Genomic DNA, 19025 nt, shown 5'->3' with positions numbered 1-19025 from the left:
ACTGCTCCGCATAGAAGACAGCCACACATGGCATTTCAAATACCCATGCAATCCTCTCAAACCAAAGTAAATTGTTTTAAATGATGGTAAGCATGATAATTCAATGAAATAGTCAAGTCAATCATTTAGATAAAACTATGGCCCCTGAGCAGTTTGTGCATGTGTTCCGGATTGCTACTCAGGAAATACTGTGCCCAGCATACTTTAATTTTGAATGCCAGAGGGGAGACCAAACAACCTGCATGAATGATGGGGAAATTACAGATTACCCGCACAAGAGAATGTGCAAGCTTTTTATGAAGACAAAAATGTGAAGCTTCCTTAGACTTAAGGCCATAAGCAACCAATCCTTCAGTAATTTATTTAATGCATAATGCATGTATTTAGTTAACATTTTGTTTTTATATACTTGGGGAAATGCAACAGATTTTCACTGCTCAATAATATATCCACATTTAGATTAGACTACTGCACTTCCAACTAAAAATAATACAATACCTAAGGGGGTCTAGCCCCCACGATGACTTATGGCTACGCCCCTGCGGTATATCTAAAAAGATTCATAAAGTTAATACACATAAGAATGAACCCGACAGCGTGTCCCACTCGGCTAGCCTTAGCCTTGAGCAAAAATGTAAACATGCTTTGCAAGTGCAACTTTTTTCAAGGGACCTCTTAAGTCAGTGGAACGTCTGCCCTGTCTCTAGGGCAATGCACGTTCATAGTGCAGGGTGGCATTTCATTGTTGCACGTCCTAAACCTTGGAAAGTTGCTGTAGTCCGACTCACCCGTTGCAGAGGTAGGCCACATCGTCAAGAGAGGTGTACTATTTCCCGCGCTGTCATTGGAAAAAGAGCTGCTGGAGCGCCTCTGTAGTCATTATCTTCAATTCTCAATTAGTCCTTTTCTGAATGAGTCACAGGTATCGCGACAGTGGACGACAGTGGACAATGCGCTTATTCTAGCCATTTGCAAGACAACATTTCCCAGTACTGGCTACAATAACAAAACTTTTTTATATCCGAAAATTTAATTCAAGGTTTCCCGAGAATGTGGAGTAAGAGGATTTTTCCTTGGTTGGTTGGACTGGTGACTTTAACGGGTTTACTGATAGAAAACGTTTCTGGACAGAACCCTATAACTCAGGGTAGAACTTTCAAGGTGGATGAGTTGCCTTCCTCATCGAGTCGAGTGAGGAGAAGAGGAAAACAAGAGTCTTTACGAGGGTGAGAAAGATAAACCACTTACGTTTATAAAAATACAAAAACAACTTGTCCCTTATCATGTCGCATCTCCATTAACCCAACTACCGTCAGTAAGGCTAGCATACAACATATTCTAGTTTCTATAGTAATGGAAAAGTCACCTCAATAGGTATCCATCAATTAAAATGGATTTGTCTATCATGAACTGTTGCTATACTTTGCATATCATGTATTGTTAGAAATGTGCATGTTCAATTTTCCTTAATGCCCTGAAATGTAATTATTGAATTGGAGGTCATTAGAAATAACCTTTTAGGTTGTATGTCTGATAGCATTTCTCAAACATTTGTAGTTGGTCAACCATTTGTTCCCCACTCCTTCATAACAGGCCAAATGTGTGTGGATCTCGTTTTCACTCCTATTGCTGCCCTGGTTGGAAAACTCTACCAGGGGGCAACCAGTGTATTGTGCGTAAGTAGTGCAACAAGTGTTGCTGATAAGAGTATCTATCTCTTTCTCTCTGTCTGTCTGTCTGTCTTTCTCTCTGCTCAGAATTTTGTCAGTGGGACACGTGTGAAGCACTGAGAGGGGGCACAAACATTGCACTTTTTTTCTGTTATAGGCCGACTGTATATTCTGTTAACTTTATAGTAACAGATCCAGTGTAACAGAAGTCAAACAGTAAATATTAATATTTGTATAGGCAGCCTGTTCTTAATGCTGTTAGATGAACCTGACAAATATAATCACAAAAAAAACACTTTTGAATCTTTATATTGTCTTTATGCTGTGAACCCACTGATTGCTTGTACAACTGAATCCTACCAACACACTGGATTGACAAGCTATTCTGATATGTTGATATTGTGATAGAAGACAGGGCATTTCCTCATAATATATTAACATGTCATTCCAGGCAGCATGCCTTAGGGCTCAGCATGACATGATAACTCTGAAACAACACAATACTTGAAGTATTAAAGCAGCCCAAAGCTCAATTGTGCTTCCTTATATGGTTCATGCTGGAGGCATTGGACTGTCATCTTGCTAAGTCTGTTGAGTCTGGATAAAGGCCAAGGGAGAGTGGATGTGTGGGGGGGGGGGGGGGGGTATGTCCAGGGTCTCCATATATTGAAATATCAATATTAGGTGTCTGATGAAATCACCTTTAAGGGCCAGTATCCCAGACATGGATTAAGTCTAGTCCTAAACTAAAAACTATGCTCTGCAGTTAATTTGCTTGCACAGCTGTAGTATTCAATTCATTTTGTCTGGAAGTGCCTAATATATTCATAGTTTTATAAATGCTGCATTCTGTTCACTCAAAATACAACAGTGGCATGTACAGTTTACTGTATGTACTCTACATCAGGTCAGTGGGTTTTATAGCTTTTCTATGTCGTTATTTAAATGATGCTTTGAATAACTTTTTTAGTACCCATTATTAACCAACGTCCTTGTAGGTATTCCGTCACATCCCATGTGTTTTATACTCTGTTTGACAGTACCACCTCTCAGACTAGTCCATTTATCAAGACACTTTCCCAAAACTGGGTCTATCTAACAATGTTTGTTTACATGCTGACATCCTCCTGTGTATATCCTCCTTCTGTCAAAGCCATTTGCAGAAACAGCTGTGGCAACGGATTCTGCTCTCGTCCCAACATGTGTACGTGTCCCAGCGGCCAAATCTCCCCGTCCTGCGGTAACAAATCCAGTAAGTGCTCACCCACATCCATAGGCTACATGGATAACCTACTAACAGTTACTGTTTATTGGTTCCTATTCACTTGAAAATATCAATGGCCGAGCCATAAAATCATCCCAAGTATTTAAAGGTTGTTGCATTGGTTTTGTTTAGAGATGTACACAATAATTTTTAAGGTTAGTCATCCTTTAAGGCAGGGTAGGTACGTTTTGCGAAATTAGCAATATTGGTATCCAACCCCAAATATCCCACCCTCTCCCTTCAAAGCCACTCCAATCATTGCATTTGGTCCGAATGCTGTCCAATCAATGCATTTGGTCCGAACACAATGGTTGTGTTTATTACAGTCCTGCGACAGCCACACCAGCCAAAGCATTTGATTTATTGATTGCTATCAGGATGTGAAGTTTAGTTCAGAAAATATGACAAAACATTACCTATCCTAGCTTTAAGTCAGTCCTCCCTCTCAAACACTGAACTGACAAAGAAATCAACATTCTGTATTAGAATGTGCACAGTATTTGAATGACACCATACCTGATAGCCACTAACAAGCAGCACCACCATAATGTAATTGGCAACCACTCTTTAACATTGTCTGCCAAAATAAAACACTAATGCTTTGTACAAATACAAAACAATTTGCATTGGTGACTTACTGTGATGGCTCCTGTGTTTCAGCCCTGCAGTGTAATATCCGTTGTATGAACGGTGGAATCTGTACTGAGGACCAATGTCAGTGCTCCAAGGGTTATACCGGGATATATTGTGGACAACGTGAGTATACTCACACATGCAGTACCTTTCTGAGTTTAGTTGGGTATTCTCTGGATTCTAGTCCTTGCGAGGAAACAGTTACTGTATGATTTAAAAAGCAAAAACACTGGGCACACAGATGTAAACCTACAGCATCCAGTTCTCTGAAGCTTTAAGGCGTCTCATCTTATCTGTTGTACAACCATAAGACTCCAGAGTGTCACAACTATACTAACCCCACAGGCCTACTACCTCCTACTGTTCTAGTTTGAATGTAGCATCCATAATCTCAAAGAAATGGGTGGCATATATATTGTAAATACAACCCATGACCACCATCATAGTTCATGATTATTTTTTGATTCAATGTTTTTTTATACTGCACAAGACATCACATTTAAGTTCCTGAACAAATGTATCTTTGCAACAAACAAAAAATCCTCCAATCTTGTCCGTCCTCACAGCCTACATCAGCAACATCCCAAGATGCAGCCCTGGCTACTATTAGTCTTCAGTCTTCATAGAGGCTAAAGGTGCATGCATATAAACAGATTGATAACTGACAAGGTCCTGCCCCATCATAAACTAAGCCACCTCAGCTGGGGTGTTTAGATCGCGGTTACAGATCCTCCCCCTCCCAGGGTGATCAGAGGGTAGGAGAAGCCAACACTGCGAACCCCTGACACCGGCCAGCTGGTGTCATCTGGAAGCCCTAATTTCAGGAAATTCTGGGGCTGTGTGAGATATAAAGACTCTGTGTGAGTGAAAGCATGTGTGTGTAGAGAGAGTAGTTGTGCCAGTGCTAGACAGAGTTTGTGTTTGTGACAGAGTTGATGCCTGTGTTTATAACTGACTAATTATGAATTAGGAAAACAAAGAGTGGGGGGAAAGACAAGGGGTCCCCCACCCCAGGCTTTAGGCTTAGGGTTAGTTGGCTTTAGAGTGGTAAGATGGAGAGCCTGGAACATTTCAACCCAGGTCAGATTTTTCCCCAGTGCTTGTTGAGTGGTGTTGGAGGAGTGGTAGGGAGAGGAATACAGACAGAAAAAAACACTAGAATGTGCAAAATAATGTTTGATTTATGCTACAAAGGGACGGCCCTCTCTGCACTACACATGGTTAGTCCAGAGTCAGGGTTGGGGGTGGGGAATGAGCCACTGGGTTTCCATCTAACAACTTCCAACAGTTGTGTTGTCAAAGAGAAGGAAGTGGAGAAAACACTGTTTAGACAGCTTGACGATGCCTGGATGTGTACTGCTACACCTTGCCATCGGCTTTCATTGCTGACTAGTGTTATTCAGACGCCCATTGAATTTGATGGGGCTTCAAGTGTTTTAGGCTCCTCACTGATTGTAATTTCACAGTTTGACTCTGTGGAGCAAAATGACCCATTGCTCCCAAAGATCATGGAAAATGAAGGATCTGTGATGGTCTGTGAGTTCGAGTACACTGTGAGTCTTTTCTTCAGCTCATGTCTTTTTCAAGTGTGTGTAAATGAGTCAGTCTGTTTACTGTATGACTGTGCAAGTTGATGTGTGTCACTAACACACTCTGTTTGCTCTTTCTTGGTCTGCTTTTCAGCTATCTGCGAGAACAAGTGCCAGAATGGTGGGCGCTGCATTGGACCTAACCGGTGCGCGTGTGTATACGGATTCACCGGGCCACAGTGTGAGAGAGGTAAGAGCCTGAGTCTGTGTGAAAACTCTTGGTTATTTACTCTCCGTCCCTCTTTATTTTGACAATCTCGCTATCTCACTATTTTGCAAAGGATGTGACTACTAAGCCGCTAAAGAGGCTGACCCTTCTTCTTTCTCCTATTTGTCTTCCTGTTTCTTTGTTTTGCCCTGCATCTCTTTTTTTTGTCATTTTTGCCCTGTTTTTGTCTTCTCATTCATCCAAGCCTGTCTTTGGCTTTCTTTTTACCCCCTTTAGCTATTTTATAACCCTCTCCCTTTTTAAACATCTGTTTTCAAGGTGTGAACATGCAAGTCTTTATGTGCATGAGCTCTGATGTGTAGCCTTTTAGAAGAGTTTAAAATGTTTGTTTTTTTCAGCCCTGTTTTGGTCAAATTTTTTATTTCACTGTAATCATAAGGAATACCATAAGGAATTTGCTATCCTCAGTTGCTTTACAGGATTCAAGCAGGTCTTTGCTTATCTTAAACATTAGTAAAATCACAACAAACATCATGAATTGCCAAAATATATTGTAGCGTCGCGAGAAGAGCTACCTAGGGCAGGCAAGAGTGAGGCAGTGTACCGGGGTGGGAAAGACCAAGCAAAAACAGGTTCCACAAAAAAACGCTTTATTTTCCACAAAAAGACAACAAAAATCAACTCAGGCACTTTTTCTTCCAACTTCCATCAGCCAACAAAAATCCACAAAAGTTTTAACCAAATGAGTTTCCCCTTCAAAAAAGCCGCCTGTCACTCACCCAACTTTTCTCTGGTCCAAACTAGCCAGCCATGTGCCCTTTGTCTCTCTGGGCTCTCTCTCTCCTGCTCTTTCCCTCCCCCCCCTTTTCTAGTCCTAACTTAATTAGGTGGCTCACACACCTACACCTGTCCACTTGGTGAGGGATTCTGGGAGATGTAGTGTGGGCCATTGCCACCATTTTGGGGTGTTGCCACCTCTCTGGTCCAGGGATGTAATATCCCTCCACTACCTGTCCCCTGGTGATGTCACAATATTTATATGAAAAACAACTTAATGTGTTCACTGTTTAAAAGGTAACATTCACACTAGTCATAATGACTACTCTGTTGCTTCTCTATCTCTCTCACTCATGCTTTTTCTTCCTATATCGCTTCTGTTGACAATGTCACATCTGTTGTTCCTACCTGTGTTTGGCAGGCAATGCTTCACGATTCACCGGCTTTGACTCAGCAGTGGGTCAGCTCTTCACTGCCCTGGTTTATTTACTACCCCTCCAGTGGTATAGCTCTGGGAAAAGCCATTATCGTTATTTGTGTGTGTGCACGCACACGTGTTTGTGTGTGTGTGTGTGTGTGTGTATGTGGATGTAGTCAAATATTGCTTGAGTGCACTGAGGAACTGCTGCCAGCTAAAACTTAAGGGATTGAGGAGATTATATAATTGGGATATGTTCTTTGAGTGGCCTTGCACCTGGTAGAACAAAGCTCTATTTCACAATGTAAAGTCTCAATTTCTCTTCTACTCTCCACTCTCTCAATTTCTACACATTGTCGATACTTTCTCTCAATTATTCAACATACCCTCTATATACTGTAGATAGATCAATGGACAGTCAGATGTGCAGTTGCCCACACCTTGTTTTTTCCTGTCACCCTAATAAACCATACCTCATAAATAAGAGACCCCTATTGACATGGTTGATTTAGAATGTCCTGGATAGATGGGCTGGTGTTTAACAACTGAAACTCTCCTTTGTCTTGCCACCAGATCACCCTTTAATCAGTGGAGAAGGAATGCTTTTCATGTCCTTCCTCCCTCCCTCCACTCTTAGCTGATTAGAAATCCCCAAACTTGGACTGGGAGTCTGGGACAGGGTTGTTTTCACTTGCACTCTGGCCAGCCTGAACACAGTATAATTGTTGAAGATGGATAGGTGTGTCTTTTGACAGGCTAAGGTGATGGTCTTTGTAGCTTCTGGATATGCATGTGTAATGACAGGACCAGATGAGGAATTAATCAGAACGAAGGGTTGAACATGTCAAGAGTTATACCGCAAGGCCCTACAAAGTGTGGTCCGTTCTGCTGAGTTCATCATCGGCAGGAAGCTCCCAGCCCTACAGGACACCTACCACACACGTTGCCTAAGGAAAGCCGGCAGGATTCTAAGAGACTGTTCCCACCCATCCTTCAGTCTCTTTACCCCGTTGCCTTCTGGCAGGCGTTACCGCAGCATCCGGTCGCGCACACGCAGACTGGACAACAGTTTCTACCCAAGGGCCATCAGGCTTCTGAATGGACACTGATATGGACATTGATTTTCTGCACACTAGTCACTTATACACTGTCACTTTCAGCTACTGGTTGCTCTATCAGTAACTTTGCACTACTGTACTTCACTGTACCTCGCCAACAGGCTCCTGTATGGTCATTGACATAGTCACTGATCTGCAAATTTGCACTATTGTACTGTACTCCACTTAGGTTAGAATAGGTTATAGGGTTAAAACAGGTTTTTTGTGCATTTAGGGTTAGTATAGTGTACTATCTATTGTTATCTGTAATTTAGGACGTTTTAGTATTAGGGTTAGTATAGTCGGTATTTATTGCTATCTGTATATTTAGGAAGTTTCACTTATTCAAGCTCAGCATTGATGTAAATTGTGTTCCGTGTACTTATATGTTATGTTATGCCAGGTGCTTGCGTTGTCTTGTCTTAAGAATTTCAGTGCCCAGTCTAACCTTGTGTTGTTCTGTGTACCTGACAAATAAAGACTTGAACTACCTACTGTAATCGTAGGTCTACTCTCACGTGACTTGAATGGAATTTGATGAACTTCCTTCAATATTTAGTCAACCTACTTATGGAAAACCTTCTGTGGTCTTGACTCTACTACCCCTCTTTTTTTTCATTAAATGGGCCAGAATGAACAAAAGAGAACCATAAGATAATTTGTCTGCATTCAGCATTTTCCATGACATCAACTACTTGAAACTAGATGTGGTTGTATTCTTGGCCTTGGATGAGATAGATGTATGATTTAATGGACAGACTGTGGGAAAGAGTCTTAAAAAGGAAGTGTGAAAGTGTCTGCTCTAGTGAGTGACCTGTGTACAGCTGTGGTTTTCTCCAACACAGCTGTGCCAGGTGACAATCGTTTACTTAAGTATTATGTGTTTGATGAAAAGGCATTATTGAACTCTCAATGGATGCTACTCATTAGACGTACAGTTGTAGCAGGCAAGTAGGCCTTTTTCAGGAATTGTTGACTGGGATGGTAGTGGATGGTTGGGTTATTCTATGAAACATAAAGTTTTAGGCTGGTTAGGCTTGTCATTATAATAGAATTTCAAACTCAATACCATTACCCAGGAAAATACTCGATACTCAATACCATTTACTACTTTTTTTAGACTATTTTTAAGTTGTCTAACGTAGTGCAAATACAGTCAGTAACATCACTAAGGTATATGACAAAAATATATCAATATATATAAAAAAGGTAGTGCAAAAAAACTAAAAAGACTACAATATTTTCAGGTATGAAGCACAGAGTGATACTACACATAATTGGATTGTTGGATGAGGCCCCCATTCATCAATATCACTTAGGCCTACATGTAAATCTTCAGGTTTTGCCGCCATTGTTCCATCCACTGTCTGGTGTAGTAGCCATAGACATATACAGTAGACACAGCAAGCCTGCTCTTTCAAGATGGTGTCTTTCATTTTCATTTCTGTGAAAGGTGCTCAGTGGGGCAGTGAGGCAAGCGAGAGTGCCATATTTCCAGACCGACTCGTCCGGTCTTGCGCAGAACAGTGGCTCCCCTTGTTCCTAGCTCCGAAACTCGTGCACGCTTGCAATTAGCTGTAAACGTCATACTTGGTGACATCTGGTCGCGAGCGTGTGAGCTAAGGCATTGCAGTGGAGTTACAAAACTGGCAGAATGTGGCACAAGTCCGATCAAGAAGCAGTTACATCACGTTGACTTTACGAAAATCAATGCTATTAGTACTGTATAGTATTCCTTTCACTTGGTTTTTAGTAGGCTAATGTAAGCCTATTTTAGATGGAACATATGTTTCACGTACAACTCAGACTCACCACATATACGTGGTTCTTTTTGCTTCGTGTTATAAGTATTTAGTATGACTGCTTTTTTTCCGTATTGTGTCTGATTAAAGAAACTGTAATCTTGAATATCTGGCTCCTTCGTTGTTCTAGCTCGGCAAAGAAAGCTAAGTTAAATAGGCCTATAGATATGTTACTATTATGATGATGATGAGTGTTGCAGACATCCTAAGTCTCCCGGAAGTTCCGGGAGTCTCCAACATTTCAATAGCAGCTCCCTGATGCCGGCAAATGCTATATAATCTCCCTAAAATCTGCGATTTTGTATTAGAGCAAGCGAGAGACTGTCCAATGGTCGGTTCTGGTAGAGAAAGGTACATATTGCGCGTCCTGATTGCGTCTCGGGGGGGTGGGAAGCAGGGGCGTTGTTAGACATAAAACTCTACTCTATTCATATCCTTTTTTTTTCTTTCTAGCTTGCTGCGCACAATGCACTACTAGGCTATAGAAATTCCCCTTGCTTAACCCACTGTACAACAGTTCAGGGACGCAAGTTTGATATCAGCTTTGGCAGGGGCATCAATAGTTAATGCGAGCGTGCACATTTCTTTCCCATTCATTTGAGCGCAAATACTGTTTTTTTGAGCTTCATGTAATATTATTTTTATGTTTTAGTCAAAATAAGATGATCGGTAGGCCTATCATTTAGAAACTTTGTTTTGTTTTGTAATGTTTTCTTAGCCTACCTCAATTCTGACTTGTGTGCCGAGTCCGACACCTGGACTTCTGTTTGCGTGCTGCAGTGGCTATTTGGCAAGCTCAGAAGAGGGCGCAGACATGGAATTCTGCAAGCATCGGTTTGTGTTTTTGGTTAAATTGAACCTCAAAGTCCATTGACACCTCTTTCCTATGCAAATCTCGAAATGAAAAAATGTGGCTGTAAAACGCTAGCTTTTCAACAAAGCCACCGGACTGACGTCAGTTTGGGGCCCGTCTTTTTTGGCTCTGGTCTGTATCTTTGTCACGCCCCAAATTTTACATCCAGACCAGCCCGAGGTAGCGTAGATCTCCGATACTAGTTTAGCTGCGTGCTGCTCTGTGTAGGCTACTTCTAAGGAATAACAAAGAAGAATGTTTTGAATTACAACAAGGATATTGAAAGGGGCAATTGACTGCAAAACCGATTTTACCTTGTCATAGTTGAATAACGACAGTTCGGTGGGTAAACTGAACATACCGTGAATATCAAAGTCCATTGACACCTCTTTCCTATTCAAATCTCAAAAAGAAAAAATTTGGCTTTAAAACGCTAGCTTTTCAACAAAGCTACCGGTCCTACGTAGGACCGGTGATCACCCTCTTATTGGCTCTGGTCTGTAACTTTGTCACGCCCCAGAATTTACATCCAGACCAGCCCGAGGTAGCGTCTATCTCCGATACTAGTTTAGCTGCGTGCTGCTCTGTGTAGGCTACTTATAAGGAATTACAAAGAAGAACGTTTTGAATTATAACAAGTATATTGAAAATGGACCATGGTCGTTTATGCTGTGTTCCAGGCTGTACAGGGAAGGCTAACACTCACAGTCTTCCCAAGGAGCCAGACATTCGACAGGCATGGCTGCTGTTTGTCTTTGAGAAGATCCCCGCGAAGTTCGACACTCAATTATTCATTTGCTCTGAACATTTCACCCAAGACAGTTTTGACAACCTTGGACAATTTCTAGCAGGATTTGCAAAGAAGCTGAACCTGAAAAGAGGCTCCAACAGTATGCTCATTGCAACCGCAAGCTGTACAGTATGATTTTGTCGCTAACAGTTATTAGCAATGCTAACGTCTCCTGTAGCCTATATAGCATAGATAGAATGCTAAATACGTCTCTAAACACATAAACATACTTTACTTAGCAAATGACTCTAGCTACACTAGCTGTAGTCGGCATTAGAAGGGACGCTTCCGAAAAAAATAGCCAGAAAACGAATAGCAGTCTGGCCTATTGCTAACACCTGTCTATATTATCTATTTGAAAGAACTGGAGAAAGGCAGGTGCTAGATACAGGATACGTTAGCATTGCTAGTAACTGTTACCGACAAAATCATACTACAGCATGCGGTTGTGATGAACGTAAGGTTGGAACGCACCTCTTTTCAGCAACAGCTTCATAGCAAATCCTGCTTTACATTGTCCCAGGTTTTCAAAACCGTCCTTGGTGAAATGGTTCACGCAATTGTGTCGTGTCGAACTGCACAGGGATCTTGTACGCTACAGTATAGACAAACATCAGCATCAGCCATGCCCGTTTAGTCAATGTTAGCCAGACTCATCTGCTTTTTATTAACGCTGATTTGCAAGAAATGCAAGAACAGCTAGGTAACAAAAATACCTAGACTGTAGGCAGGTAAACTAGTTTAGCTTGCTAACGCACGAGCATAGGTAGAATGTGTGATGATTTAGCCTAGTTCATTGGCAATGGGGCTGACGTTGTTTCATGTTCCTGACTGTATTTCATTCAAATAAATAACCTGTGTTGTTATGCAAATCTACAATTCACGATGTACAGACCTTTGTCAGGTTATTTTTCAGCAAGATATCTAGACCTAGCTAACTGAAGCTGAGTCGAATCACGATATAGTTTGGTTGCTAAGCTGTAACGTTCTACCCACCTGAGTCAATCCAGTTTGCTTCGACAACAGAAGTGGAAACAACTAACGTTATCATTTCAAATGATATGTTGTCAATCTGTTGAAAACAGTGTTGTGTAGACAAAATTGATTTATTTGCGCGTTTTTATTTCAAGTCTCCACCTTCGGTGTTTCAGTGAGTGCTGTTGGCCGTGTTGCGTTTTTACTCCCCAGCTTCACTTGTTGAAAACCAACCAATCAGCGTGCAGCTCATCTAAATATGAATGAGCATACCATAAAAGGAGAAAAGCTAGTGTTTTTTCCCGGGAAAATGTCTGAGGATCTATCAGGGGGCATAGAACAGCACCCGGGCCATTTTCAACCCAACCAATGTTCGGAGATCTTAAAGAACTGTGTGAAATACCCCAAAAACCCAGTCAATCACCCCTTTAAGCCCTTTCTGCTTGTGCTCATTCAGCTCAGGTAAATCAGCGGTCGGCTAATGTTCCCTTTTGTGCTCGTGCCCTGTTCGTATCCGCGAGCACATTCCCAGGCAACTTTTCTTGACATAAGCAAATAAATGGGGTGCTAGTTTACCCATTTCAGATTGGTTTCAAATTTAGCAAAAATCTGGAAAAATTATTCTATGAAAAAGCTAGTAGTATGAGCCAGGTTCGAGAATCGAAAAAAAATATTGGGGGAGATAGTTTTGGATATGTTGACTGGAGTTAATAGAATAAAACCGACTAGACGAGTCGGGTAGCAAATTGGAAATGCAATACTACCTACATCCACAGGGGCCGTTGTCTCAAGCCGAGAGGCGAGAGATAGGGGTCTGGTAGTAGCCTATATTATCACTCCGTGCTTCCTGTTATGGAAGCTGTCAATCAAGGTTCAAGGATGTCCCTGTGGGTGTGATTGCGTTGAAAGCGACCAATCATAAGAGGATTTGTGCCTCCAAAGGTTTCTGCCCCAAAATTGTCAAAAGTTATGTAGACTCGCACAAGCACAAATCACCTGAGCGAGCAAAAATTCACTGCGCGAGCAGAATTTCACTGTGCAAGCAGATTTAACCAATTAGAGCGTGCCAGGCGCTCGCTTGCAGATACCTGTACAAGTCTCGGTTGTTGAATTTGTGTTGGAGAAATTGAAGATGTAACACATTTATCCTGTATAAGAATGATTCTGTGTTCAGCATTCCTTGTGTGTAGAGAGAAGCCTACCCCCCAAATCTGAACTTTGGGACATGGGGCATATGTAAACAAGGTGACCTGGGCTGACCACTCTCTCTTACTGGAGAGGCCATAAAAGATTTCTGGCCTTATCTGTGTTGGGTGAATCATGTGGTCAAGCTTACAGGGGTCAAAAGACACACACGCGCACACACTCAAACACACGCGCGCGCCAGGTCTATGCAAGGAGCCAATGAAGAAGAACCATGGAACATTTGCATGCCTTTGTTTTAACCAATGACTGTAAAGAGTGGGGCTGCTTAAATAGTTAGCTAGCACAATATGCTAGCAGACAAACTTTGTATTGCGATCAGACTGTCTCCTTGCTGGCAAGAATTAAACTATTGTACTTTCTTTGAATCCGACAACTCTGTGCATTACTTAAGAAATTATCCTAACAATTTGTGCGGAAGTACTTGTATCTTGTGAGTGAAAAGTTCATATTTGCGCAAAATTATTGCAAAATTATTGTGAAATAATCAATGCACTCCAAAGAATGTCAATCGTGGCACTGCACTCCGTTGGTTTTTAAAAAGGACACCTGTAAAATATGAACTTTGCAGATTGCCCAGTTCTTGAGATAATCGTGGGAAACTCGCTGAGCTAAAATCTCATTCAAAATGCAGATACACAAATACACAGATCAGGCAAGCACTGCCATTTCTAGACTTAAGTAGGCATCTTAACAGCAATTAATCAATTAATGATGAATCATTAACATCCCTTCTAGCTGGGTGTAGTTGTATTTAAAGCTCTACTTTGTCTTAGGGTTTACATTTCTATTCAAGTGATGTACTGTAGCCTACTGTACTGAGCACACTTAAACTCACAGGCTTGTGTGCTTGGATTTTGATAACAATGTACCAATACAATAATGCAATTTTGTTCACTACAGTCCTGTGCTCACTCTCATATAATTTCTAGTACATTCTCATTTCCTGTGAATTCCCAAATATGTTTCTGGAATCATTATGTGGTTACAAGTTACTTTCACAAGTTAATACTACATACATGTTGGTGTTTTGAGAGTTTAGAATCAGGACGTGCATTTGTTATAAAAAAAATGAAGACTCTGATTACAGCCCTGCTTGATTATGATAGCAGAGTCTAAGCATAAAACATGTTTTAACTGGATTTAGAATGAAGAGGCACTACATCATGGTAATGGACAGAGATAAGTGTTTGTATACGTGTGTGTGCAAACACAGTCTCATCTGTGTCTGTGTGTAGGTAATTTGTTTGTGTGTGTACAGTGAATTGGCGGGGTCCAGTAAGCCCACTCTAGTCTCATTTCCTCTTCACTACATAAGTTGACTGAGCTTGCTCCAGGCCAGATCCTGTCCGTGTGGTTGTGTTTCATCGGACAATGGTGCCCCATTCTCTCTTCTAGTCTTTACAGATTTGGACGTTGCAGACTAAATGTAGAACTTTGTCCTTCCCATATTGCTTCCACCTGTAGTATGTGTTTTGGTCTGTTGACTTGACTGTGTTCTATAAAAAATGTCCTTGTCGGTCTTCATTCTCTATTCTGGACCAGTTGCACCCACACAAGTCATACACCTATCACATTTAATTGTTAGGACACAAAGTGGTCATTGTCCTTTCAAGCGTCTGAATACTTTGATGGAGTCCACAGATTGCTGACTTTTTGAATCATTTTTAATAGATTTTCCTTACAACACAAAAATACGAAAGACAACCACAAGTAAGTAAGTAAGACTTTATTTAAATAGCACATTTCATACAAGAATTGCAGCTCAAGGTGCTTTACATAAAATCAACAAAAACAATAATACAAGTGATAAAAGTAATAGATCTAAAACATATAACAATCCAGACTAGCCGCACTCTATCTGCGATCTTTCGAATCCGTCTTAGATCCGAGCTGCACTTGCAATTTCCAAACATATAACAAACCAGACAACCACACTCTATCTGCGGTCTTTCAAATCCGTCTTAGATCCGAGCTTCCTAGTGCAGTTTCCAAAACATATAACACAACAAAACACTCCAAAAATCACAAGTCGCAGTCTTTGTGGTTTCTCGATACAGTCTTTGTGGTCATTGGTTCAACCTCTCCATTTAAAGAAAGGGTAGGCAATGTTGTTGAGAAGCACTTTTGGTCATTTTTGCATAAATAAACTTCACATCTTGATAGCAACCAATACATGGTTTGACGGTAATATGCACTCAATACAACATCTGTGGGCGTTTCAAGACTGTTATAAACACAACCAATCATTAAGCTGAGCCCGGACTAATGATTAGCCCGGCTACCCGTCTCTCTACCTACCTGCGCGCACTCTGGGAGAAGGGGATGGTGTAGGACGGCAGCAGCGCAGAACACTAAAAGGTAATCGAGGGTGCGTGCATGTGTGCGATTTTGTAGTGCTGCCTATTGGAGCTAAACCTATGCTGAATACACCGCGATAGGTGATATGACGAGCACTGCCCAAGTGCCATGCCTGAACTAGACTTCGCTCATTGTTGTGTGTGTCTCTCGTGGACTAACTAGACTAGTCTCTCGGTGGTTCTGTAGTCAGTTTGAATCATTTGGAATTGAAGCAAAAATAGGTAGCTTTGCACAACTTTCCTACATGACCTTTAAAGATCCTGTAAAGTGTAATTGAAAATTTGTTTTAAGTTCATCACACCACAGAAGAATGTGTCATTTACTACCCATCCAAATTAGAATGAAAAAAAACCAGACATGTATGTTAAATTAGGCTTTGAAATCGTGAGAAAATCAGCAGTCTTCTCTGCTTGAGACTGGGGGGGGGGGGGTGTCGCCCCCTCGAATTTCTTGAATTTAGCAACAACAGCAACACTAGCTAAATCAATTGGAGATATCAGAACAGACCTACTTGCAATCTCTGAGTGTTTTATGTATTAATTACTTTGTCTTTGCATCGTACCAGCTGAGTAACAGAATGCAAATGTCTGCGATCTGACGTAGATCGGTCGCTGTGACGTAGATCGGTCGGGTTTTGACTCCGCTTATACAAAAACCTGAGCTGAAAACGGAAAAGAAACTGTTCAACGGTCTAACTCCACATTTCAGTTTTTGGGCTTTGCACATGCTTTCAGGAACTAATTTCACACAAATATAATGTACTGAGAAGTATGGAGCTAGAAAGCTGACAAAAGTATCTGAATTTGAATATGAAAGATCTGAAATATTTGTGTGTCGAATTTCATAAAACTGAAATATTTTGCTGTTGAATATATAATTTCTGAATGATTTGTATGCCGAATTTAATATAACGGAATTATTTTAATCAAAAAATACACATTTCTAAAATTCAGATTGCAGGAACTCAGATTCTTGAAATTCAGATCGCTAAAATTCAGATTGCGGAAAATCAGATTTTGTCTGAACTAGGCCAAAGGTGAAACAGCTTGCTTTCAGAGGAAAAAGTAGACGATTTCAGAACGACCAAGCTTTACCTCTGAACAAACTGTGTTGCTGGTTGGAGGAAGACCCATACCACACATACGTAACTGGGATAGCACACATGCGTCTTGCCGACGTCGGCCCGATGTGTAGAAGATACGTCGGCAAGATGTAGTATGGAGATCGTTGGCATTTGATCGAAACTGACTTCCAGACGATGTGTGGATAAAGAATCAAATCACACCCGGCCACACTACAGATATATCCTGTTAACCATAGATAACCCTTTATATCTATGCTGTTAAATACTAATATGTCCGATCTCTCAGACTGCAAATATTTCACTATCCATAACCGATCTGAAATGTCACTTAACAAATGAACATAGCCTATAGGCTGAACATTGACTTTGATATGAATAAGGAGACAATGAAAAATATGCTTGACAATCCAAAATTGGCAATACAGTAGCTAGCTAGCGTGACTTGATTCAACCTGGATTTTCTGTGTGGGTATTATAATTAAGAGACACAATTGAAGTTCATTATTTTATATCAGGCTGGATATTGATGCCATCAAGCTCTTAAATGAACTCCAACACAGAAAAGAGAACAACGGAACATAAATATATAGGTTATAGCTTTGCCAATTGTTCCGCGTCTTCCATCGGTCTCCGCCGCCCTCCATCTCTGTCTCGACTCACTTGGTAACAGTAACTGAAGATTTTGGCAGGAGAAGACACAAGTTTTTACAAGTTTCATAAGCACTTGCTCCATACTCAAACACAAATAAATTCTTAGCTTTTGTTCTGAGGTAAAATTAGGTCGTTCTGAAATCGTTTACTTTTCCCTGTGAAAGCAATCTGTTTCACCTTTGGCCTAGTTCAGACAAAATCTGAATTCACGCAATCTGAATTTTAGAAATGTGTATTTCTGGATCAAAATAATTCAGTTTTGTTAAATTCGGAATACAAATAATTCAGATATTATGTATTCAAAAAAATGACTAAATGTATTCAATAGTAAAATATTTCAGTTTTATGGAATTCGACATACAAATATTTCAGATCTTTCACATTCAAATTCAGATACTTTTGTCAGCTTTCTAGCTCCATAGAGAAGCAAATCATGGAATTTGCTTTACAGGATCTTTAATGAATCTAACATGGAATAGATCGACATGGATACTCGATTCAGATCCAGGGGTTCATTATTATGTGATAATGTACACCCACTAAGTAGTTCCAGTCAAACTAACTGTTCACCCGTTGACATTAATGCGCTGATATGAGCTTGTGTCTAAATATGTAACCATAGCAACAGGGATGCAGTCAAAGCCTCAGTTTACAATGCATTTATGTTGACACTTTAACAAGCTAATTTATGTTACACTTTAACAAGCTAACATCTAATTACAATGAGTGACTTCAACATTTCTTTGAACCTTTTTGGAGAATATTAATTTTCAGAATTGACTTTGTCAGTGTTACATAATCGCTCATCTCACATCTCATTTGCTAGTATCACCTTGCTAGTCAATCTACTTCGTCAGCCAGGCTGTGGTCAACATGAGAGTAGGCAACACATGGCCGATTATTTTGTTCGTGAAAATCTTGATATTGATTTGGGGACAATGACATGACTGGATAACTGGCTTGTCTTGTTGTTAAAAATACCGTCAAATTATATTTACTTTTTGGACAATATGTCAACTCGAGAGTCTAGATCGGAACTTCCACAGGTAATGCATAGTGCATGCTAGCATAGTGCATAACCATAGTGCCAATATGCCTGGGCTACACAAGGAATGTATTGGTGATGGGATATTCTAGGACATCAGCAAGAGGCTACAAGATAATACAAATATATATATAATTAAAAAACACGGATAAATAACAAATAGGACATGGGTATGACTAGACTGCACCATGCCAGACTGGGCCCATAATGAGACCTAATGAGACCATCGGCTGAAGTCAGACCTACACGGACTTCAGCCGATGGTGCCAACAGGCTCAATTGCAACGTAACACATGACTTGAACCATAATCGGGCCAGGTAGCCTACAGTGCAATATAATCAGTACGACACCATGCCAGAGTCGGCCCAACTTAATGAGACCGTCAGCTTCTTCAGCCAACCCGGACTTCAGCCGATAGTGCCAACACTCAGGCCGAAGCTAGTCATGCTCTTTAAATCAACAACGTAACGCATCATTTGAACCATAATCGGGCCAGGTACAGTGTGATGCCTAGTCAGTACTTCACAATGCCAGAGTCGGCCCAACTTAATGAGACCGTAGGCTTCTTCAGCCAACCCTGATTTCAGCCGATAGTGCCGACACTCAGGCTGAAGCTTTGCATCAACAACGTAACGCATCATTT

At 40.9% G+C, this 19025-nt stretch overlaps 1 protein-coding gene across 1 annotated transcript in view; it reads left to right on the top strand.

Moving 5' to 3' along the window:
* The first annotated feature begins 747 nt into the window (after positions 1 to 747).
* LOC124463163 (fibrillin-2) overlaps positions 748 to 19025 on the top strand; it is a 131274-nt gene continuing 112996 nt past the window's right edge. Inside the window, exons 1-5 of the mRNA XM_047014931.1 lie at positions 748 to 1226; positions 1594 to 1676; positions 2824 to 2922; positions 3595 to 3690; positions 5251 to 5346. Of these exons, the coding sequence (XP_046870887.1) occupies positions 1051 to 1226; positions 1594 to 1676; positions 2824 to 2922; positions 3595 to 3690; positions 5251 to 5346 (550 nt within the window). The 5' untranslated portion in view covers positions 748 to 1050. The remainder of the gene's footprint in view (positions 1227 to 1593; positions 1677 to 2823; positions 2923 to 3594; positions 3691 to 5250; positions 5347 to 19025) is intronic.

This window comes from Hypomesus transpacificus, unplaced genomic scaffold (assembly GCF_021917145.1).
Source record: "Hypomesus transpacificus isolate Combined female unplaced genomic scaffold, fHypTra1 scaffold_27, whole genome shotgun sequence".
Lineage (NCBI taxonomy): Eukaryota > Metazoa > Chordata > Actinopteri > Osmeriformes > Osmeridae > Hypomesus > Hypomesus transpacificus.
The sequence above is the reverse complement of the archived record's forward strand: the minus strand, read 5'-3'. Positions and strand labels throughout refer to the sequence as shown.